The following is a 24,228-nucleotide window of genomic DNA, read 5'->3' on the forward strand; positions in this document are numbered from 1 at the left end:
GTATAGCTGATCCTGCCAAGAGCATAACCAATTTAACTAAAGTTTTCGATTTAATACAATCAACATCCCACAGCACAAAAGCAGATTGGCAAATTTTGGGTGAAATTAAAACCAGAAACATGTGACGCTGAAAATAAATATCTTCGTGGTTTAACAGAAACGGAAGCTGATCCAAAGGTTTAGAATTGCGATGGAGCAAAAGAGAAAAACGAATCTTGCGTTGTCATGACACGGGACGACTTCAATTTCCGACGAAAGTCTTCACGTAAGCGGCGACAACCTCCTTCAACTGGTTTTCGGTGGTTTCGGAAAGTTTTCCCTCGGTTCTGCAAGAACAAGGGACAATGAAACAGCTTTATAATTTTATTGAAAACTTGCAAAGTTATCGGTGAAATGCCAAGTTTGAGATCATTTTGAGCATTTTTATTTAAAAAAAGTAGGCAATCGGCGCAGCATTTAATAACAATGATAATAGAGTGCAAGGATTCTTAACCGGGGGGGGGAGGGGATTTAATCTACCAAGCGGTAAGTTTATTGAAGACAGGCCACATGGCAAATATTTAAAATCGATGAAATATGCTGAAGGGGCAATTTGTTTCTGGACAGTCCGCAAGCGAAAGCAAAAAGGTTGAGAACCTCTGATATAGCGACACATCCACTCCACAAATGAAGGGCATCCTTCTTCAACAAACGTGAGCAAAACTTAGCACAAAAAAATTAGTTGTGATATTACTTAATTAAATAGATTGCTTTTAGGTTGTTTTATAATTTTCTTGTTCCCAAATACAAAAAGGGATTTGAAATCATCGGTAAAACAAAGAAGCATGCTGCAGAAATTGTAAGCAGTGCTAAACCTGATCTATACATATATTTCAGGTTGTTCGGCGCTAATACATTCTGCAGTCTTCGATTAATAAAAACATGTTACTGTTACATCAGGTAAAAAGGGCAGATGTTACAACACAGTAAAAGATTAGAAATTTGGACATAGACAGTTTTAGGAATAACTACATCGCTTAATTCAGTTGGGGAAACGGGAATCTTACCTTATTGTGTCGACAAGCTTTGATTGACTGGATCGCATATGTGCTATAAAGGCATCTTCAAACTCAGTGATTTTGGTAGGATCGATTTTGTCAAGGTATCCTCTCACGCCGCAGAAGATGACGACAATCTGTTCAGCAATGTCCATGGGCGCTGAAAACAAAGCAATAATTAATACTCAGTCTTAATTTGACCATATGCACAATTTAATGACGCACAACTTTTGATCACCAACATATTTCAATAATCAATATGCTAAGGTAGGATGAAGACTGGAACCAGGGATATCTGAGGGGGATACAAAGGCTTTTGTTTCGTTTGACCATAGAAGAGATTCTGCTTATCGTAAAATGACAATTGGTACCAATAGAAAATTAATAAACCTATTATGATAACCCAGTAGCGTAGCCAAGAATTTTGAAAGGGGGAGGTTTTGACGGCGTTTTCGCCAAAGGCGACACCCAGCGGCGGGGGTCTGGGGGGCCTCCCCCAGAAATTTTTGAAATATTACTTTGAATTTGGTGCATTCTGAGAGCATTTTCAACAAAACTGTGGGTATAAACATTCCTGTAAAATGGTGCTGTCTGGTGGCATGGCAAAAAGATAAGATCATGTTTTCTTCGGCATTTTTCGGTAATAAAGCTAAGTTTCTATGTTTTCTTGTTGCTAATTCTTGGCTGAGATATTTGAATGTTTGGTATTGGCAAAACTCGCCCTTTTAATGCAGTTTCGTTTAAAATTAGGCAAACTTTGTTTTAGAGACATATACATACAGACTGAAAGCATCATTCTCAATATCGTGACGTGACATGCGTGCCAAAGGGAAGGGGGGGGGGGGTTGTAACCCCCAAAACCCCCACCTTGGCTACGCCACTGTGATAACCTGCATTGAGCTATTACCATCAGGCATGGATTGGATATTCACTGAATGCTTATAATTACTTGTTAATTTAACTACCTGTAGTCCTGTATGCTTGCATTACACCAACCTACTGCAAAGGCTTTAAGAAACACAGTTTACTGGTTATCTTTCAACTGTCTTTCCAAACAAGCATCTTTGAAATACGCTTTGCATAACATTTACTAACGAAACTGTCTTCTGTAGTTGACTGCACTACAAAACTTTCTGCAATTTAAAAGAAAAATGTATGTTTAACGCGCTACAAACTACCGCCCTTCTAGTGTCATGAGAATAAGGCAATCGCTGTGAGCCTTGGTATCCCTTCTTTAGACATCTCTGACAGGAAATTTTCTTCGATTTTCTTTGCATCAAACTTTACTTGAATTACGCCTAACCTCACCGTATTGGATTTGTTTAAGGAGTTCAGTCAAACGAACACCACGGTTGAGAAGCTGTTGTGTCGCGGCGTCCATGTCGCTACCAAACTGCGCAAAAGCGGCCACTTCACGATACTGGGCCAAATCGAGCTTCATTGTTCCAGAGACCTATGGTTGAACACAATGATAGCGACAGTTAGCACAACAGCAAGCATCTCACTCAAACAAACCTACCTTTCCATTTTATTTAACTTCCATTAAACAGCAATCATTTCAAATGCCTTTATATGACAACACTTTTGTTACTAAGTGCCAGGGACAAAGAAGAGTATACCAGCTATAATATATAACATATTATACAAGCATTTCAAGCAACGTAAAAAGATGATCAACATTGTGGAAATTAAAACTTGCATGCTCGGTTGCTTGGGAGGGGAGAAATGAGAATGAGTTTTCAGCTTGCACCATAAATCACGCCAGATTAATAAACAAAATGACATTGAAAGAAAGCTACGAGAAACCGATTTTATATTTTTAAGTTATCATTGAGAGGGCAGCATCTTGAACAAAGTTGTATCATGAAAAGCTGAAAATCAAAATGAGTCTGCACCTGTTTCATGCCCTTGATTTGAGCAGCAGAGCCGACACGACTGACAGACAAACCGACGTTAATGGCTGGTCGGACACCCTTGTGGAAAAGTTCAGTTTCCAAGAAAATCTGTGGGAAAGTCATTGGTAATATGGATATTGGACTGGAGATTAGCAATAAGGTTAAAAATTGGCGTTCCATCCAACCCATTCAGACAACTAACTGTCTAGGTTTAGAAATTAGAAAACCATCCTCCGTCTAGTTCTGTGCAGACCAGCCAGACGACCAGTAACACGCAATTCGTTTAGAGTTAGTACCATAACATATTATCGATACGCTGCAATGAACAATCCGAAATCAAAATTAGCTTTGCAAAACGTACAAAGTTCAATAGCATTTGTCTTAGGATGCCCTTTTGAATTTGACGGGCAACACAAATTTCTTAACTGATTTTCTGAAGAGAAGCAAATAAAAACAAAACCCAAGTTCCGGTGCAAAAGCTGGAAACCTACTTGTCCGTCTGTGATGGAAATGACGTTGGTTGGAATGTAAGCGGACACGTCACCGGCTTGGGTTTCGATGACTGGGAGAGCAGTGAGGGAACCGCCACCGAAAGCGTCGCTCATTTTCGCCGCTCGCTCAAGTAGGCGAGAGTGAAGGTAGAACACATCACCGGGGAAAGCCTCACGACCGGGTGGACGACGCAGCAAGAGCGACATCTGACGGTAAGCGACAGCCTAAACAAGAAAATTTGTTGTTGCAAAGTTATGAAGAGCGAACGTCAAAGACTACATCTAACTTTTTCATATTGTTAAAGCAAACAACCAGGTCTGTGGAGCTGGGCGAAAAACATACGACCCTGACTCCTTGATTTATAACCGACCCTGACTTCAGTGAACACTGCAACCTTACAATTTTGCAAAATTGGCAACATTGCCAATTTTTTTAAACTTTTGGATTACTAGAAGAAATAATTGCTTTAGTTTACGAAACGTGGTTGGTGCATCAAAGTTATGTTGTTGTCAGTAACAAAGTTTGTGGGATTTATCACATGGTAAGCAGTTAAAAAACCAAGTAATGTCTAAAGTTAGCAGATTCGCGTATGCATTTTATCGTTGATCGTTTTGTATCCAGCAGGAGTCGGCCTTTTTTATTGACTATGATTACGGATACGCTCGAATGTGTTCTGACTCTACAGCCCTGCAAACAACTGCATGGAATGAAAATAGTTGTTTAACAAGTTCGCTTTTTAAAATATGTGATAAGTCTACATTTCTAAATCTTCACCTGTTTGGACAAATCATCGTAGATGATGAGGGCGTGCTTGCCGTTGTCACGGAAGTACTCTCCCATTGAGGTGGCGGAGTAAGGAGCCAGATACTGCAGTGGAGCGGCGTAAGCAGCAGAGGCAACCACCACAATTGAATATTTCATGGAATCTGAAGCCAACTCAAAATGTCAGTTTACACCAAACAATTATCTTGTGGCTTAATATAAGACTAAGGTCGTATATTTTACTATTTTACAACAACAAAACATAGAGTACACAAAACACATGTTATACTGCAAAGCAAGTCTGTTACGCTGCAAATTTCTTATTTTGATTCGATACAAAATTGAACAGCAAAAATAAACTATTTCTTTAATTTAAAACTGGCTTTTTTGTTGTCAAATACTTGTCGCCCAGCATTAACCTTTTTTGTTTTGTTTTACCTGTGCTTTCAAGTCTTGAAATGAGTTGAGTGATAGTTGATTGTTTTTGGCCAATAGCAACATAGATGCAGTACAATTTCTTCTTTTCGTCAGAACCTTCGTTAAACCTTTTCTGGTTGATGATAGTATCGACAGCAACAGCTGTTTTGCTGTGAAAAACATTAAATCATCAGTGACACTATGGTAATGAAAACTATGTTCATTCACTGCTACTTACAACAAATGTCAAAGACAACAGTCAGTTCAATACATTTATTTAATCAGGCCGGTGGCATATCACTTTTCTTTACAATGCATTGAGAAACCTACCCAGTTTGCCTGTCTCCAATGATCAGTTCTCTCTGGCCTCTTCCAATTGGCACCAGAGAATCAATAGCTTTAAGACCAGTTTGCATGGGCTCACTTACACTGACACGAGCAATAATGCCAGGGGCTTTGATGTCTACCCTCCTCCTTTGTGTAGTATTAAGGGGACCCTGGGAATGGAAAGCATTTTTTACATTACGTGATATGTTGTAGTGAACACATGATCAACTGATTTCATTGGGTACATGCAACATAACCAACTAGTGATTCCGACGACTACTTGTAACAGAGGTTGTCACAAATTCAATTCTTCTGCTGTCGTGTGCGTTCAGTCAAGCCCAATTGTTGTGACCTATCATGGTCCTTTTTGCTTTATTGTGTAATTTTGTTTTGGCAACTCTGATCAGAGTTTGGGCACAGCTTACTTTATCCCTTTTTGACAGTTATGTATTAGAGTTAAGTAAGAGAGTCAATTATTCTGTTATAGTTTAGTAAGAGTGTCGCTTATCCTGTCTGTAATATTTAGAGCATTATTACTTTAGCTTGATTAAGTATTTGCCTGACCAGTTAGCCCAGCTCGGCAGTAATTGTGAGACTGTAACTACTGATTTTTATCAATTTACTTGGTTAAGTGTGCGCTATGTCTTTCTAACTGCCATCTCTTTTGTTTTTGATACTCGTGATTCTATTTGAATAAGACTTCAGTGATTCTGTAAACTGTAAATAGTAAGTGACTAAGGCTACACAAAAAGTGCTTCTTGCATAGCAGTCCGCGTGAGTACGTAAATCAGACAAACCGTGATGGAGAATCGGAGACCCACTATATCTGGGGGGTTTTTTCGGTCATTGACCGAATTTTTAGCAAAATGTCCAAAAAATATATATATAGTCAATTCGGTCAAAATGTCCGAAAAAATAGTCAATTTGGTCAAAAGGAAAATACTTTCATCAGAAAAAACGACCAAAATAAATAAAAAATGATCAAATTTTTTTAAGTCATTTCGGACAAATGACCGAAAAGTCTCAGCGAAAAAAAAAACCAGCACTGTACCGGTATGTGTATATGACCACAATCAATTTAGCAACTTTAAATTCATTTGAAAATAAGTCAAACTATGTATATAAAATTACTTATGAGAAATTGACCTTCAGACAGAATATATCAATGTGTTAAAACGCCATATGAATTAGAATTCGTCATTGTCATTATTGGTGAGTGAACACTTGTTTAGATTAAGATGGCCCATAAAACTTCAATTGACATCAATTTTTTCATTATCTTTTAAAGGTAACATTTCTTATTTATAATTGGTTCATTCACTTCACCTTGCCATCAAGAGGATTTCCTAAACCATCCACCACTCTTCCAAGAAGCTCTTCGCCGACAGGAACATCGACAATGGCCCCAGTTCGTTTCACAATGTCACCTTCTTTAATGTTTCTGTCATTTCCAAAGACCACAATACCAACATTATCGTTTTCCAAATTCAAAGCCATTCCCTGGAAAAGATTATTTAACATTCACAAAAACATACTCTTGCATCAATACTTACAACACAAAAGCATCAAACAAAATATTGTGCTGCATTGGTGCAATTGTAAGAACATAGCCTAACTTATATTGTTAAAACAATTTTGAATTCATCTCATTGCTAGTTTAAGGGTTACCAGCTGTCTAGTGACATAAACCGTTATTTTACGTTTCCGAAGAATTTAAATGACTGTTTGGTGATTACTGACCAGACAACGAAAAGCTAACCACCTTAAGTCCACTGCTAAATTCAACCATCTCTTCAGCTTGAATATTGCGAAGGCCATGAACACGAGCAATACCATCACCAATAGTTAACACTCGGCCGGTTTCTGCCAAATCTTCAGAGGGAGCTGTTCCTAAAATCCTTTGCTCAAGGATGGATGACACTTCAGCTGCACCTGGTCATAAAAAATTCATACTTTAATAGACAAATTGTTTGTTTTTTTTTAATGGAGAGGATTGCTGTACCATTTGCAAAATAGTCTAATATAATGCACGAACAAACAAGAGACAATTCTTCCAAACACAAATTTTGAAAAACGCGATATACGGTATATCATTTGTTTTATACATGGGAATATACCGAAATATGCTATAAAAGAATACCTTGCCTGCCACATTTACATAACCATTTTAACTTATAATTTAATCCTAGATTGCAAATAAATATAATATACTGCAACCACGAATATATTCTATTTTGCTATACTACAAGGCATAGGCGCCGACTTTTATTTTTGCACGGGGTGGCGGATAGCACAATATGGCAACCTAAAAACTTTCAAACTGCATGTTTTTGTTTGATTTTTACTAAGCGTGTTTCGTAGATGCAATTGTTTTTTCACACCTGATTTGTAGCTCGATAATTTACAAAGCAACTTTAAAACAAAACACTGGAGGTATATCGTGAATTTTATCGTTACGTCGCTGCTCTGACACTTAACATTTGGAAAAAGTATTTTTGCGAACAGCAGCTCTGTCAATCCAACTGTCAATCAACTGGTCAAGTTGTAACCGTGAAGCTTCATAAACATTTAAAATTAGGAAGTGGTTCAATCGCTGTTGCGTCATGGTAGATCGCAAGTAGGTTTTTATGCGCCTGAGTGCACTGAACGATCACTCCGCACAATGCAGACCACGTTTGGAAGCATTAATGAAATTGTTCCATTTCTTGCAAATAGATCAAGCAGTTGCGACATAGTTGCAAATCAGACAGAATGCTCTATCTTTGCATCTATCGTATTCTAGCCACGGGAATTCGCTCTCGCACGATTTTTGATAGCTTCTCCCTTCAACAGCGATTATCCTGCCCGTGCTCGGTTCTTCCACCTCCCTGATCGAGCTAACACCTTTTGGCAGTGGCACACTTTCGTTTCGTTCAGGCATTGCCATTTGGTCACTTTCATGCTGGCTGAAATCCTGACTAGACGCAACAAAAAATGACTCAATGGAGAGCTGCAAGTTCAAATGCTTTTTTGGTGGCATCTTTAAGCTGAATAAAGCTGGAATGTCGGCGAAAACTTTTACTGGACGACTTTTCGTAATTTTTTCTGTGATGATTGATGTAACAAGCAACTCCTGTGTCAGACCAATAAATTCCCGCCTCACAGTTTGTCACGCATCGACACACAATATTACTGCATGAAGTAGATAACAAAGTAGAAATTAAAGCATAAAGTAGATGACGGTACACTCCAATTGAAATCGGAAAATAATTCAAAATGAAAAATCTTGAGTAATTGAAAAAGGTTGCTTTTATTATTGGGAATTGGCAGGGGGTGTAGCTTTCCTCGAATAGAATCATGTAAACGTGTAAATTTGCAGAACGTTAAAACTGCTAGCTTACTTTACTAAGTGCACTTTTTAAATAAAACTCAAAAAGTTTCGAAAATTGCATTTTTTTAATGAAATTTAAAAATGGATAATGGATATTCATTTATTTAGGGGGTGGAGCTATCAATCATCGAGATAATTTTATTTCCAAGTATTTTATAGCTGGCATAATTTATAGCGATATTATGAGCAGTTTAAAAGTTTTCAAAAAAGATTTTTGAGGAAGGCAATGGAAAGATCGTATTTTATTGATTAATAAATCCCATTGTAAACCTAACAAATGTAACAATGACTTATGACAACAAATAAAATGATCGCAACAACAAGGAAAAAACTCGTAGCCACGTGTTGCGTAATCTTCACGTATCTTGCTTGATGTTACGCGAGTATCATGCTTGTGACAAAAACAATCATTTTCTTTGCAATACTTTATTGGTTCACCTCTTGCTTTACGTTGACTTGAAGCGAAAATCAATGATCAAAAAAGATTTAAACGTCTGTTCAAATTACATTTATTTGCAGTAAGTAATGTAACCTAAACGGGGTGGCTGCCACCCGCCACAGCGGTTACGGGGTGGCATGGCCACCCCGTAATCCTGTAAGTCGGCGCCAGTGCTACAAGCTGGGTTTTTTTTTCGCTGAGACTTTTCGGTCATTTGTCCGAAATGACTTGAAAAAATTCGGTCCGTTTTTATTTATTTCGGTCATTTTTGGTCATATTTGGTCAATTGACTATATATTTTTTCGGACATTTTGACCGAATTGACTATATTTTTTTCGGACATTTTGCTAAAAAATCGGTCAATGACCGATAAATGACCGAAAAAAAAAACCCAGGCTACAAGGTTGTGAATATGCAAGTAAATGAAGAAAACAAAATCATAATTTGGGAGTCAACATTTTTAGTATAATTTCCTATAAAGCAATCAGATTGAATTAGACCAATCAGATAGGTTCTACTTGACATCCACAAAATCGCCTAAGCAATACTGATGTCTATCAATCAATATTCAATAAAACTAAAATACATGGATGTTTATGTAAGAAGGACTTAAATTTCTAACAGAGACACAACCCAAAACAATAAATACTAAATAAGCTAAATAATACAGCTACTAAAGCTAGATGCAAGCAAAATTTCTAATGTTTTTAAAAAGAGGTCACTCAATTTGGTCCTTGAAACAAATCTTTTTGCAAAACAAGGTCACACATGCATCATAAACAAAGTGGACTGAGTGAACTAAAGCAAACAGTTCTGCAGTAAAGGTCACAGGTAATTTTGTTCTGCAAATGTGGCAACAGGTGAAAGAAACAAAGTTTTTGATGATCTGGTTTGCACCAAAAATTCTTAAATTTTGACACAATTAAGAATCTTTAAGAATTAAACTTCATTATTCACAATTGAAAAAATAATCTTTCAAAAAATGCACAATGTAAAAATGATTTCAATTGGTACTCATTGTCACAACACATAAAAGAAAAAAATCAGCAAAACCAACAGCTGGGAGCAGCAATAAAAAGCATCATTATTAATATAGTTGGTTTTGAAATTGGCAACAAGTTTGCAAAAAAAAAACATGTCTTTTCAAGGTTTTTCAAATCAAGGTATGCACGGAATGCACACACTATGGATGAAACAATACGTTTATTATTAAAACATAAAGTCTAGAAGGTTTATAGAGTGACAGAGACGGGTCTGCTACTATTCGGTGAGTCCGATTTGGTGAGTCCGATTCGGTGAGTCTGATTCGGTGAGTTACTAACTTCTAACCCCTAACCCAAACCCTTAACCCCTAACCCTAAAACGGCAATGATAATTAGGCTATGGTACTCGATAATTTAAAAAAAAAATTGAAAAAATCCCCCGTTAAGGGATCGAACTCACCGAATCGGACTAACCAAATCGGACTCACCGAATCGGACTCACCAAAACGGGCCATTCCGGACAGAGACATGGTCATGGAACCGACTGCATGTATGATTGATAATGATAAACAACACTATCAAAGGCGTCATCATCTTACTTGAGTAAACAGGGCAATATAGCCTTAGAGGCTATACCGGTATTCACAATATATGGTAAATATAGCCTCTGCCTTTTTTCTGCCTAGGACTTAAAAAGTGTCTAAATCAGAAGTTTTTGTTTTTAACGCCTTTACACTTGTCTCAAATTAGGACAGAATTTCTTATCTTTTCTACTGAAAAATAATCAGTAATCACTGCTAACTATTTTATTATTAAGTAAAAACCAGATAAGCAATATTCACGATAGTTAAGAAATTTTTGTTTTTTCTACAGCTTTTAAACATTCTGCAAAACTGTGACACACCAACTGTTAATGTAACCTAGGAGCAAAACATATTCAAAATGTCAATTAAAGATATGAATGCTTGCATAAATGCATAACAAGATGGGTGCAACCTAGTTCGTACCCTGAACAGTTTGTAACCTGAAAAGATCGAGACAAAAAATAAAAAAAGCCGAAGTTGCTGATTGCAGTTTAATAGCACAAAGCCAAAGTCGCTGATCGGAGTTTCCGCTAACAAACTCGAGGGTTAGGGTTAGCGAAAACTGCAATCAGCGAGGGTTAGAGAGCATAGATTACTCGATGGTTAGAGTTAGGGTAAGCGGAAACTGCGGAAAAGTGTTTGCGGAAACTGAGATCAAGAGGGTTAGGGTTAGAGCATAGATTACTTTATGGTTAGAGTTAGGGTAAAGGTTAGCAAAAACTGCGGAAAAATGTTTGCAGAAACTGCGATCAGCGAGGGTTAGGGTTAAAGCATAGATTATATACTCTATGGTTAGGGTAACAGTTAGCAGAAACTGTGGTTAGCGGAAACTAAGGAAAAATGTTTGCGGAAACTGCGATGAGCGAGGGTTAGCGAAAACTGCGATAAGCGACTTCGGCTATGTGCTATCTTTCTCTCGATCTTTTCAGGAGGAAAATTATAAAATGTTAGCGGAAACTGCGATCAGCGACTTCCGCTTTTTTTTTTCTCTTGATCTTTTCAGGGTACAAACTGAGGGTACAAACTGTTTAGGGTACGAACTAGGTTGCATCCTAACAAGATGTAGATTGTAAGTACGATATCATACAATTTTTTAAATGGGTTTGCAGGGTTCGATCTTAGCGCTGATCCTCTGGCCAATGTCTAGTGCAAGTTCCCTGCGGACCAGGACGAATCGTTTCACACTGTTCCGACTGTCCAGTGCGAAAATATCATTGTATTATGACTGTCGTTTGATTGTTTAGAGTGCGTGGTTCTCATTTGCGGTTCTATTCAAACAAGAAAACACGTGATCCGTGCGTGTTAAACCGTAAGAAAAGGGCAGCAACATCACGTGTTAAATCATAAGAAAAAAGCAATCGCAACATCACGTGACGATGTTAAATCGAAAGAAAAAGGGGAATTGCAACAACGGGTGAGCTCTGGTAGCCCAGTACAGTACTCTCAAGAGATTTGATGCATAAAAATGTTAAGATTGTGCTAGAGTTTAGAGAGCATGTGAGTGATGAGGCATCAAATTAACTTAACTGTTTAAAGGTTGGGGGGGGGGCTGTCAATTCAACTTTTTTGCATCAACAGTTGTATCTCTAAAACCACAGAGGCTGCGACTACGAGATTTCTTGACTTTTCCTAACTTTCATTCACCTCTATTGAACTGAAATTTTGAGCGAATAAAGGTTATAAATTGAGAGATATAAGGCATTTCTCAGCACATCCTCTGAAATATTTCATATTCTATTGTTCAAAACTTTCCCACCAGTTGGATGAAAGTAATTAATTTGGTCCATGTCTCGTTAATCCTAACTGCTTCACAGCGTGAAGGAAATTGGCAGAATGCGTGGATCTTTTGTTCTCACCACGGCTTATAAGCGACGTCGATACAGGAAAAGCTTCAACTTTGATACGATGATTTACCGTCGCTTGCGGTTGAAATTGCGTAAAATTAAACATAAGACTTGGTGACAATACATCTAGCGCGACAATTGTTTTTCGCAGAAAATGATGTCCTTTCAATCAAACAAAGCATAGGCTACAACGTTATTGCAATGACTCAGCGTCATTTGGAGTAGATTTGATATAAAATGTGAGATAAGTATTGAAAGTGATTGGCTGGTTTCTTTTGATTGCATTTTCCTTTCTCGTGACATATTCAACGTTGTGGACTGGTTTTAGATTGTACTGTTTGGGCCACAACGCTTTTTTGAATAATTAGAAATTTAGCTACTGTAGAAGCTGCGCTGTAACATATCATGATTTTGGTTTCAAATCTTTCCTTTTGTCCGACACACTATCAAAAGCAGAAAAGGCGTCGATGTTCCCAAAGCTTCTCACATATACTTGTAAACATTTATTTCCAAGTCGACATGTAAAGATTTGAAATGCAATACGCTTCTCATTTGTGTAGGATAAACCAGAACATCACGCTTTTGTGAAAAGGACGATCGTTCCACCACGTTTATACGTGATGCAGCTTAGTTGAATCAATATATTCGAGGCTTCTTGTACCAGGTTCACTGTCACTGATAAACTAAACCACAATGCAGTACCTCCCAAAGCAATTGTAGCGTAACATTTCCATGTGCTATAACTCGTCGTAAATTGTGAAAACTTGTATATTTACTTGTCAAGTTGTCTCATGTGAAATATAAGTTTACATAGCAATGTCACAATGAAATATTATCTCTGTTTACCAAACTAAAGATATGAACTTATGCGACGTCTTGCAATGTTGAATCGACGGAAAGGCGGGTAACTGCCAACCTGAACTGAGAATGCATGAAAGAAATCGTTTGTTGTCGAATGGACGTGACGTCAGAAAACGGTGAATCGAGATAGGCTAGCGGCGAGAGATATTTTAGTTAGATAATGACACGCGGCAGCGCGTTTACATTGAATAAAAATACCTTTATTTTATCCATTTCTATTTCCATTCTTCCTAGTTTCGTCTCACAATAACAAACAGATGAAGTTACGCATATTTACTAAATTATTCAATAAACAATAATGCATCATCCAGCATTATGTCAGCGCTGATTGACTAGACATATTCACGAGTTGTGTGAGAATTGTATTCGATTAATCGCATTATTTATTGTAGGTCACACCTGCAAAAATTCAAGTAATTGCAGACTCTGCCTTCATAAGTGTAGTTTAGAAGTAGCCATCTCATATTGAGCCAATCGAATCAATGTAAAATAGAACGCTTTTACTTGATAGCGCGTGTGATATATAGGTTTTATCTAACAACTATTTTCAGTTACATTGAAAGTGAATGAGTGAGCATTATGCAGTCTGTGACAAGGACTGGAAATGTATAATCAGAAAATATAATATCATAAAGTATATTGCGTTATGCAGGCTACATCGAGTAATTTTTATGAACATGGTATCATCTTGCAGGCAGGCGTTTTTATAGGGAAACAAACTTATTCCATAGTTTGATTTATGGCACTTATCCAACTGTTTCATAATGCGAATAGCTGTTTTAGTTCAATTTAGAAAAAAATATAACTTATAACCGCAGACAGATGCAACTTTTTTCATGCTTTAGGCAATCGGCAGTACGGTGAACCATAGTGGTACATAACATACCCCATATGCGGATTAATTGCAAGGGTCAACCCAAGTAATGGAAAGGTTCTTTTTGAATTATGGTGATGGAATTCTTGTAATGCTATTGAACTTCATCTTGTTATGAAAAACTTATATTGTTTGCATTTGCAAGAAATATCAAACTTTTGGATTTTTTTTATCACTGAATTGTCCGTTAGTAGAATGTTTCTTTATTACCTTAGTTAGGTCTATTTGTAAGTCAGGAAAGTATTTGTTGATGTGACATATGAGGATATTCTAAGAGATCGAGTTATTTTGTAAATAATATTTGATTTTTGGACACCATCAAAATTTTACACAATACACAAATGCGCATCGAGATATAGTGCTCATAGTTGGAAAAAGTTAGATTGTGATAATTACAACTTGCCTAAGTACGCCTACAGCAAGGGACAATCAAAATAGATGAAACTGCATTCATGGTAATATAGACGTTTTGCAAACTTTTTTTTAATTTTCAATATAATAACAAGAATGACAGCTTATTTTCACTAAACATATAAAAAAATATCAAAAATTATGGATGAACAGCGCATCTATATTTTTCGGTTTAGGTTCAACAATGCATTCTAGCCGTCAAAATGATGGAATATTTGGTAATTTTGTTGAGACATACCATTGCCCAATCGTTGAATTTACATCAGAGATTATTTTATTAGATAAATTATCAGCTTCATGCACATGGTTTCATTCAGCGTTATAATGTTGTTTTTCAAGCCACGTGGCGTTCATGGTCATAACGCAACATTGCAGAAACAGCCAATATTGATACCAGGTAGGCCTAATAATTATTACGCCGCTTTCGTCGAATCTACGTCGCTAAACGACGAAATTGTGCAAACGCCTGTTGGATTTCCCTTCTACGTGTAGTTTATCATAAACGTGAAGCATTGCTCAAGAAGCTAATTAATCTGAATCATCATAGATAACCATAGCATTCATATAGTTTCATCATCAGTAAATATGTAAAGTGCACTTCACAATTTTTGACAACGGTCTGACAATTTATTATATTGCAAAGTTTTGGTTTATTCTTGACTTTTATAATTCTGTGTAAAAGTTTTTTTCTAACTAGTTTCTACGTGACTAACAATTTGTTTCATTATACATTTTCTTTAGTATTTCAACGCCATTATTAAAAAAATTACGTCCTTTTCACTTTTAAATAAAACATGGCAAGGCAAGGATTCAGTGCTGAAGAAATATTGCAACATGTTTTACTGGATTCTGACGACGAAAGCCAGGCGGATGATTTGGAGGATTTATGGCACTCCGATTCAGATGAAGAAGCGGATTCTTCTCCGTCAACTTCCGCAACAGCGATTCCGATCGAGATTGACGACCAGTTACCTTCCATGGGCGATGTTCAACCGGAGTTTGCGCCACCACGACGGATTATAACATCGAAAAGACTGGTGAACAGCATAGATTCCTCTCTCGACATGAACAACTACGATGCTGTTGAGTTTCCCGACACACTGAAGTCTTATACAACTTTTGTAGAAAAGCCAAAGAACAGACAAGAGGGCGGCGTCAGCATTACTTGGTCTAATGCGAGACCGGTGCACAATGGGAGAAGGGGCCGGGCTAACATTATATCTGGCCCGACTGGTGTTAGAGGAGAAGCCAAAGAAGCCAAGACTCCTCGGCAAGCATGGGAACTATTTTTTTCTTTAAACATTTTGAACATTATTGTTCAAGAAACAAATAGAAAAATTGCCACACTCATTTCTCAATTGCCAGAGAGAATTTTACATGACAGCAGGTACTGCTATTTTGGCCCAACCAACAACGAGGAGATGCTGGCCTTTGTTGGATTGGGGTATTTTCGGGGGCTTTTAGGACAGGCTGGTCATTCCACGGATGTATTGTTCAATCAACTGCAAGGGCATCCCGTGTTTAGTGCAACAATGAGCAAGAACCGCTTTAAATTTTTATTTTCGAACATTTCGTTTGACGACCAAAATACTAGGCCGCAACGTTGGAAGAATGACCGGTTTGCCGCATTTCGAGTCATTTTCGAAATGTTTAACGAAAACTGCGGCAAACATGTCATTCCAGGTGACTACTTGTCGTTGGACGAAACGCTATACCCCATGAGGACACAAATTGCCTTCAAGCAATATAATCCAAACAAGCCTGCGAAATATGGCCTTCTGTTCAAGTCGGTAAACGCCAGCAGATTCCCATACACATTTACGGCATCGGTCTATTCAGGTAAACCGAAGGAAGAGCCATTTCATTTTTACGTTCGTGGAACAGAAGAAGTGGTAAAAGGAATGGTGATGAGCCTGGAACAACACGGTGACCTTCAAGGTCGGAATATTTCGTATGACCGCTTGTACACCTCCATACCACTCGCGCAGTGGTTGCTTGACAGGGGTATAACGTCAGTGGGAACCCTCAACGCTATACGTAGAGGAATACCCCTGGAAGTGAAGCAAGTGAGTGGTAGGGAGAAATTTTCGTACGAAATTTATTGGCAGACGAGTGGGGCTGATCTTAGTCTACATTCTTATGTAGTAAAAACGAAGAGTTCTGGCATGTGGAATGTTTTGATGTTGACGACCATGCAACCTCTATTGGGGATTACCAAGGATGACGGCAAAAAGAAGCCAGGCTTGTATAAGCTTTACGACTTCACAAAGGGTGGCACCGATATCATCGACCAAAGGATGGGTTCATTCACGTGCAAAGCGAAGTCCCCACGGTGGACAACTACTGCGTTTGCTTATTTTTTGGATACTTGCCGCGTCAACGCATCTACAGTTTTAGCACTAAATGAAGGGACTGATCCACGCAAGCGAAAATCCTTCGACTTCGGTTGGGAACTGGCCATGGAACTCGTGAAGCCATTCATAAAGTCGCGATCTCTCCAGGGCCTGAACTATCACACCATACATAAGATTGAAGCAGTAATAGGGAAACAACCTTCAACAACAACTCCAAGCGGCAGAAGGGCCACTCTGCCCCAACTATCGTCGACACGACGTAGATGCGACGTATGCAAACACGCTATTATGGGAGAAGGTGCCAAAGCCAGAAAAAATAAACTACCAAAAAACCGTGGCCAATGTCAGTGCTGTGAAAAGCCTTTATGCCCTGCACATTCCACACGAGTATGTCAAGCTTGCTTTTGGGCAGAATAAACTATTTGAATGATTGCGGTTTTATAAACATTGGCTTCAACCACAGCCTAAATAAAACGCGGAGCTCAATGAAAGTTTTTCCTTTCATTAGACAGATAGCTATTTTTAGGTTGATTCAACATATCAAGACGTTGAATATTTGTAAACATGCGCGGTTTTGCAATTTGATTGCTTATCAAAATCATCTATCCTTCTTTGTATAAAAAGTGGGTCATAAAACTAATCGTAATACTGGATGTAAAATTCAGCATTTTTATATGCTGAAACAGTATTGTATTCATATTTTATAAATCCATTTTCTATTTAGAAAATATCAATATAATGCGGTTTGAACATAGCTGAATTTTAGCACGGATACAACGACTGATTTTATGATTTTTATACAAACAAGGATAGAAGAGAAGTAATCTAATTGCAAACCCGCGCATGTTCACATTGTCTTGCAATGTTGAATCCACGTCGAAATGATTGTATTAGCTTGTATTCAATTCCTCGTATTATCGAACTGTAAATGTGCAGTCACTTGTAATTTCAATGTGCCTCATTGCATATTCCTAAATATTTCTGAACTTGTGTGTACATAACCTGACAGAACACAGGTTGCTTTACCATTGAATCAAGTTGAAAAACGTTGCTGCAAGAGCCTTGTGCCAATTGCTGCAGTCCGGTATTGCTGTAACCAAATCAAAATACTTATCAATATTTTGCTGCCAAACTGACATTTTTATCGCATAAACGCCCATTAGGCAGCTAATTCTTTGTAAAGTATTTCTCCAGGTTCACAATGATTTGACGCATAATAAATACTACTTTGAATAAATCTAAATATTGTTTGGATTTTAGTGTGTGGCATATGAATCTTAGAGAGCTTATTGAATCCACAAGAAAATGACCCGAGGCATTACAGATTTTCCTTTTGGTGAAAAGCGTTGTGACGTTCTGTTTATTAATGAACCGTAACTGTTTTATTTTGAATTTCTTTCTGACTTCTGTTTACGTAGAGCATCATCGACTTTATCGGGTAATCTTACTCCTAGTACTAGCCTTGTATGTAGCCGAGTTCACATTGAACTTACATTGAGAGACGCTGTTGCAACTACAATACATTGCATTTAAACCGCGTTTTTTGTTGCGTGATCTTCCATTCGTTTCGTGGATTACATAATAGTATTTGATAAACGCGACCCTGCTTCTTCAGCTGGTCTACATTTGTTAATAAAGCGTAGGAGTTGCTGTTCTTGGAACCGAGGTCACAAGATCATAATCCAAATTGGTGTGACACGCGTTCAGAAATCTCATTACTGCATGTAATAGATGAAGCATTGTTCTTTTAGTCAAGTAGCGAGGTTTATTTTGAGCGTGGGAAAAGTTATTATTTTGCATGAAAAATATAGATTCAAATTGAGATTATGTAAAAAAAATTTAATCACAACATTGCAATGCATGTTCTTCATTACTCTATCAAAAAATAATGTGTAAACTCACGCTACAATCGCTTTAATCGCAAAATAATCCAAAAGTCATAAGTCACCTCAACATTTCAACGTCTATGAGCAGTTCTAAAATTCACATAGGTTTAATTTTCGGATATGCTCAGCGTAAATAATTTTACAAAGTGAATCCCAAAGTTTGAAACCGTACCTTAAAAAATAACAGAGATATCACTCCTAAAGCATAAGAAGAATCGACAGCCCCCCCCCAAACTGAGCAAGACTCCAGGGAGCCCAACCTCGTAAGGGTTAATAAATAGGTTAAATTAATAATGATTGTTGACTGTTATTATTGAATTAGGTACTATTGAATAAGAATACCGTACTTAAGGTTTATGCAAGATTGCTTAAAGAATTCGCGTTCTGTTCAATGAAGTTCTCTTTATTACAAAATTTATCAGTTAACGGGATGAACCAGTGCGATCTCGTGCGGACCAGTGCAAATGATGAGCCACTGGTCCGGTTGGCCAGTGCGAAAAAAAGTTAAGCTCGACCCCTGGGTTCGGCTATATTTAAAATGATAAAAATATAGACTGTGGCTATATTTACATTATATAGTGTAAGTAAAACCTCAATAGCATTGCCAGGTAAGAAATTCAACCCTAATTTGAGAAAATTTTAAAGCTGTTGAAAACATAAACTTGAAGGCTATTTTCGAAATTTTTTTTGTCCTGGGCAAAGATCAAAAACCTAATCTTATTCCTAAAGTTCCTCTAACCCTTACCTTAACCGTTCCTAACTTTAATCCTACCTCTGGCAACATCTGATTGTAACCATAGCAACAAGTGGGTACAAATAGCCACTGTTGAGAAAAATATATTATTGCTTAGTGCTAAATCTAATTTTATTGCTTAGGCTATTATTTCAAAATTCTTAGCATGGTATTTTTTCCGTCAGTTTTTTAAGGCAATGGCTATTTGACCGGCGCCGGTCTTTGAATCTGAAACACTATTTGACCGGTCATGATGTCACTATATAGGCATTTTTTTTCTTTTTCTCTTTCAAAGCAAAAGACGAGAAGAGTGCCTATTTAACTTCTAAATTCAACACCTATGTTCAACTGATTCTGTGGCGCGTAGGATATGTATCGGGCTGGTGCTCCAGAGGGAATGAGTTCGATACTACACGGAAGCGTTTTTTTTTTCATTTTTAACTAAATTTTGACCCGAAGTGACTCAATCGTTAGGCTTCTGCATTTTTGTGGTCAATTTTTAATTTGAGTAGCCTACAGCCCAATTTTTCATGTCTTTTCAAATATGAGTAGGCTAATAAAGTTGGAGTTTTTTAATTTTCTTGAATTTAAGAATTTCTTTGGATAATTTCCCGTTCGTCATAAGAGGATGTGACCGACTGACCATGTTTGCTGAACGATGCAAAAATGTAATGCATTGTTCGGCAAACACGGTCACATCTTCTTATGACGAACGGAAAATTAACCACAAAAATGCAGCAAAATAACGGTTAAGTCAATTCGGGTCAAAATTTAAAAATAAAAGTAAAAGAACGCCTCCGCGTAGTATCGAACTCATTCCCTCTGGAGCACAAGCCGGAGACTTATCCTACGTGCCACCGAATCAGTTGAACATAACTGCCAAATTTAGAACTTATATACGGTAGGCACTCTTCTCGTCTTTTGCTTTGAAAGAGAAAAAGAAAAAAATGCCTATACAGTGACGTACGTCATGACCGGTCAAATAGTGTTTCAGATTCAAAGACCGGCGCCGATCAAATAGCCACTGCCTTTTTTTTAAGGCAGTGGCTATTTGACCGGCGCCGGTCTTTGAATCTGAAACACTATTTAACCGGTCATGACGTCACTATACAGTCACTTTTTTCTTTTTCTCTTTCAAAGCAAAAGACGAGAAACGCATATAAGTTCTAAATCCAACCATCTCACACAACTCGTAACGTGGCGCATGCGATCCGTCGCCGCCTCCGACTCTAGAGGGACTGAGTTCGATACTACCCGGAAGCGTTCTTTTTTTTTATTAATTTTTTTTTAACTAAATTTTGACACGAAGTGCATTTTTGTAGTCAGTTTTTAATTATTTTTTATGTCTTTTCAAATGTGAGTAATAAAGTTAGAGTTTTTTTAATTTGCTGGAATTTGAGAATTTCTCTGGGTAATTTTCCGATTGTGGCGGTGCTAAATACTGATACGGAAAAAAGCCTACATAATTTTTCAATTCAGGCACGTTTTAAACTTTTCAAGGTTTTGCCACGTCTTCCCGTTCATTCACGTGCTGGGAGGTCTATGTGTATCGATTTTTGTAGTTAGTATCTTTTTCGTCCCGGACGCGTTAATGACGAAAAATAAAATGATTGATTGATGTGACCGTGTTTGCCGAACGAAGCAATACCGTACATTTTTGCTCTCAACAAAATGCACTTTGGGTCAAAATTTAGTTAAAAAAAAAGAACGCTTCTGGGTAGTATCGAACTCAGTCCCTCTAGAATAGGAAGCGGCGACGTACCACACGCGCCACATAACGAGTTGAATGAAATGGTTGGATTCAGAACTTATATGCGCGCTTCTCATCTTTTGCTTTGAAAGAGAAAAAGAAAAAAAGTGACTGGATAATGACGTATTGACGGTCAAATAGTGTTTCAGATTCAAAGACCGGCGCCGGTCAAATAGCCACTGCCTTTTTTTAAGGGAAAAATTTTGAAACATTTGCGGTAACTCCAATCAGCGACTTTGGCTCTGTTGTACTTTTTTTTAATCTTTTCAGGGAACAAAATGTTCAGGGGACGACATACGGTAGGTTGCACCTCTTGGCAAGACTATAAATTTAGGCAGTGGCTATTTGACCGGCTCCGGTCTTTGAATCTGAAACACTATTTGACCGGTCATGACGTCATTACATAAGTACTTTTTTCTTTTTCTCTTTCAAAGCAAAAGACGTGAAGCGCCGATATAAAGTTCTAAATTCAACACGTTTTCTTCAACTCAGTCCGTGGCGCATACGTTGCGTCTCGGGTTGCCATTCTAGAGGGGATGAGTTCGATGCTATCCGAAAGCATTGACGTTTTTTTCATTTTTTTTTTATCTAAACTTTGAACCGAAGCGCATTTTTGTGGTCAATTTTTAATTTGAGTAGCCTACAGCCCATTTTTTTATGTCTTTTCAAATGTGAGTAATAAAGTTAGAGTTTTTTTAATTTGCTGGAATTTGAGAATTTCTCTGGGTAATTTTCCGATCGTCATAAGTGACCGTGTTTGCTGAACGACCCTACATTTTTGCTCTCAAGTTAGTTAAATTTTTTAAAGAAGTATTGTATAGGCTATAACTAACTTGAGAGCAAAAATGTAATTTTCTTTTAAAAAAAATGGACGATTGGAAAATTGGACCACTTATCACGATTGGAAAATTACCAAGAGAAATTCTCAAATTCCAGCAAATTAAAAAAACTCTAACTTTATTTCTCACATTTGAAAAGACATAAAAAAATGGGCTGTAGGCTACTCAAATTAAAAATTGATCACAAAAATGCGCTTCGGTTCAAAGTTTAAATAAAAAAAAATGAAAAAAAAGTCAATGCTTCCGGATAGTATCGAACTCATCCCCTCTAGAATGACAACCCGAGACGCAACGTATGCGCCACGGACTTAGTTGAAGAGAGCGTGTTGAATTTAGAACTTTATATCGGCGCTTCACGTCTTTTGCTTTGAAAGAGAAAAAGAAAAAAGTACTTATGTAATGACGTCATGACCGGTCAAATAGTGTTTCAGATTCAAAGACCGGAGCCGGTCAAATAGCCACTGCCATAAATTTAACATTCTTTTCATCTTACCTTGTTTGGCTCCACAGATTGGTGAAGTTGATAATTGTCTAGTAGCAACAAAGCTTGCACATTTTAATGTGTTTGTGATCTATAAAACATTAACATTTCATACTTGGCTTTCACAATCGTGAAGGCAACAAGAACTTTCACAAATAATACGTTTTAGAATTTATGAAACAACAGTCATTCAAAATAAAGTTTTGGTTAAAGAAATGATTTATTAGCTTTATTATGTGCTGTCAGTATTTAAGTGGTAGACTGTAATTATTTAAAATAAGCTGCAGTGTAGGCTACTCCAAAAGTAAGGGTTGGATAGGGTACATAACATAGCCTATCCTAAAAACTGATTGTACACAAAACTTAACCGCAATTCTACCTGGCTGACAATAACAAATTACTTACATTTTTTGACGTTCGAGGTAAATTTCTCGTCAGGGCACTGATAACCTTCGATGAAATCATTCTATTTTCCGTTCCAGACTACAGCTTCTTGATCAAACATAAACGATCTCCGAACAAACTCCAAAATCCAAACTCACAAGCAGAATAAGTCGTTTTGCTTGAATAATCACGTCCGCCCCTGAGTAAGGCATGTGAGATCCCACGTTGTGTATGCACTCAAGTATAAAACCGCCGGCAAAAGGGAACAAAAGTGATAGACTAAAGCTGATGATGATTTGTGCCTCATCTCAGTCATCTGATACAGACGTTGGCGATCATGGTCTTCCAAACTTCTCTGTCGTTTGCCATTCGTATAAAATCGTTCGTTTTGACTGTTGTGTTTGTGGCCCATTAAACTAAAGCTGATATAATAATAACGCTTGTTTTTATATAGCGCTTTATCCATCGCAGAATGCGTTGATCCTCAGCACTTTACAAAGCAGACACTGTCAATGCAACCGTATAGAGGCGCAACTGAGTACATTATCGGCCGAAATCTACTCAATTGCTCAATGCCAAGCAGGAATTAGATTCAGTACATTTAAAAAAAGTCTTTGGTGTGACCCGACATGGTATCGTACTCATGCCTACCGATTCAGCGACGGACGCACTAACCATTGATGCACTAACTCTATTATTCTCAACGACATGACTTATATTTTGTACTATAGGCCTAGATAGCCTAAGCATAGTCTAGTTGTCAATCTACTGTAGCTTAATCTTTCAAAAATGATGAGGTTTTGTGGAAACCGGTAAAAATTGCTTAGAAGGTCAGTTCAGTACTCCATAACCCTCAAGAGGGCCGTAGCCTCGTAGGCATTTCTCTCTAGAGCAGCATAGGTTACTGTTTATTATAATCATGAGAGAAATCAAGGGCTATAGTCAAAGGGGGCCACTCCGCCATAGAATAGAGGCCACTCCTGGATAAATTGAGACGTAATAAATAATAAAATCTCTTTCTTGTAAATGATTTGATCGTGTTCTAAAGTTTATAATATATGTTGGGTTTTGTGGCCGTGCTAACTGCAGACATATACCTGTATAGCAGGAGCGGATCTACCGGGTGAGCCTGATTGGTTCAGGCCCACCCAGATTGACATTGGGCTCACCCAAAATCAGATTTATGAAAAAAAAAACATATTAATGTTTAACACTATAGAACAACCAAGTGCATAAAATAAGATATTGCAGTTGCTTGATGTATTAGCCTACTGGAGGCTCTGGCTAGCTTTTCCGAAACCAGTGGACAAACGAACATAGAAGCAGAGCAACTCCTGCAGCAGATGCAAACGAAAAATTTTGTTTTCATACTTGTGACTTTTGCAAACAGTTTAAAAACAGCGATTTTGCCACACCAAGGGCCTGCAGATCTCAGCAATTTGTGTGACAGACTGTATATACATAGCCTATCACTGATTGAAACACTGAAAGCTACATATGCAACT

The 24,228-nt window shown here is 37.7% G+C and overlaps 1 protein-coding gene across 1 annotated transcript; it reads right to left on the bottom strand.

Moving 5' to 3' along the window:
- Positions 1-31: 31 nt before the first annotated feature.
- Positions 32-22,893, bottom strand: LOC145774324 (ATP synthase F(1) complex subunit alpha, mitochondrial-like). Its single transcript, XM_082585546.1, has 12 exons — positions 22,745-22,893; positions 22,352-22,430; positions 6,693-6,862; positions 6,257-6,430; positions 4,934-5,100; positions 4,625-4,773; positions 4,199-4,350; positions 3,424-3,648; positions 2,933-3,040; positions 2,346-2,490; positions 1,047-1,197; positions 32-326 (listed from the first exon to the last, which is right to left on the bottom strand). The coding sequence occupies exons 1-12, from the start codon at positions 22,802-22,804 to the stop codon at positions 242-244; spliced, it is 1,665 nt and encodes a 554-aa protein (XP_082441672.1). The 5' UTR covers positions 22,805-22,893; the 3' UTR covers positions 32-241.
- Between the last annotated feature and the right edge of the window lie 1,335 nt (positions 22,894-24,228).

The sequence above is a fragment of the Aplidium turbinatum genome, chromosome 7, assembly GCF_918807975.1.
Source record: "Aplidium turbinatum chromosome 7, kaAplTurb1.1, whole genome shotgun sequence".
Classification (NCBI taxonomy): Eukaryota; Metazoa; Chordata; class Ascidiacea; order Aplousobranchia; family Polyclinidae; genus Aplidium; species Aplidium turbinatum.